Genomic DNA, 657 nt, shown 5'->3' on the forward strand with positions numbered 1-657 from the left:
CTTTGGGAGCCAGAAGAGCTCCCGATGTCCCCCCACGTGCTGCTAGCTTACCTTCGAGGTGGGGCCTCGAAATCTGCCTGGTTGAGGGTCTTCTGCTGAGGCTAGGGCTTTCTGTGAAGGGACTAGGTGGGCTTTTGGGCTCAGGAGCACTTCCCCTTGCTCTCCGTCTCGGGGAACTCCCCCGGGGACTCCACAGTAGCCTGTAACCTCTTCTTCCTCCCTTCCGCTCCCCACCACCGCTCCTCTTGTCTCCAGGTGATCCGCAGAGGCTGGCTGACCATCAACAACATCAGCATCATGAAGGGAGGCTCCAAGGAGTACTGGTTTGTGCTGACGGCCGAGTCGTTGTCCTGGTACAAGGACGAGGAGGTACGTGCGAGCGGGGAAGGATGGGCTTTGGGGGAGGCTCTGTGATTGACGGGGCTCGGGTGAGAAGATCCTCAGGCTTGGGGATGAGAATTAGCGCCCAGGATTAATTAGCGTTGTCCATCTCCTGGCGTGCAGGAGTGTGGGTCTCCTCTGGAGGGTGCCCTGCGGACACCGCACGGTCCCAGCCAGCAAATTCCATGTCTCCAGACACTCCCCCAGACCTCGGGATTGTGTAAACACAGATAAACCAGGAGACGTTGGCAAGCGGGGATCCTACGGGATCCAGCT

At 59.2% G+C, this 657-nt stretch overlaps 1 protein-coding gene across 1 annotated transcript in view; it reads left to right on the plus strand.

Annotated features, from left to right (window-relative positions):
- Positions 1–369, plus strand: part of LOC104074636 (dynamin-2) — a gene marked incomplete at both ends in the record, with an annotated part of 15318 nt that extends 14949 nt beyond the window's left edge. The window contains one exon of the mRNA XM_009574820.1: positions 256–369. Coding sequence (XP_009573115.1) covers positions 256–369 — 114 coding nt within the window. The remainder of the gene's footprint in view (positions 1–255) is intronic.
- Between the last annotated feature and the right edge of the window lie 288 nt (positions 370–657).

Source organism: Fulmarus glacialis, unplaced genomic scaffold (assembly GCF_000690835.1).
Source record: "Fulmarus glacialis isolate BGI_N327 unplaced genomic scaffold, ASM69083v1 scaffold18530, whole genome shotgun sequence".
NCBI classification, from domain to species: Eukaryota; Metazoa; Chordata; class Aves; order Procellariiformes; family Procellariidae; genus Fulmarus; species Fulmarus glacialis.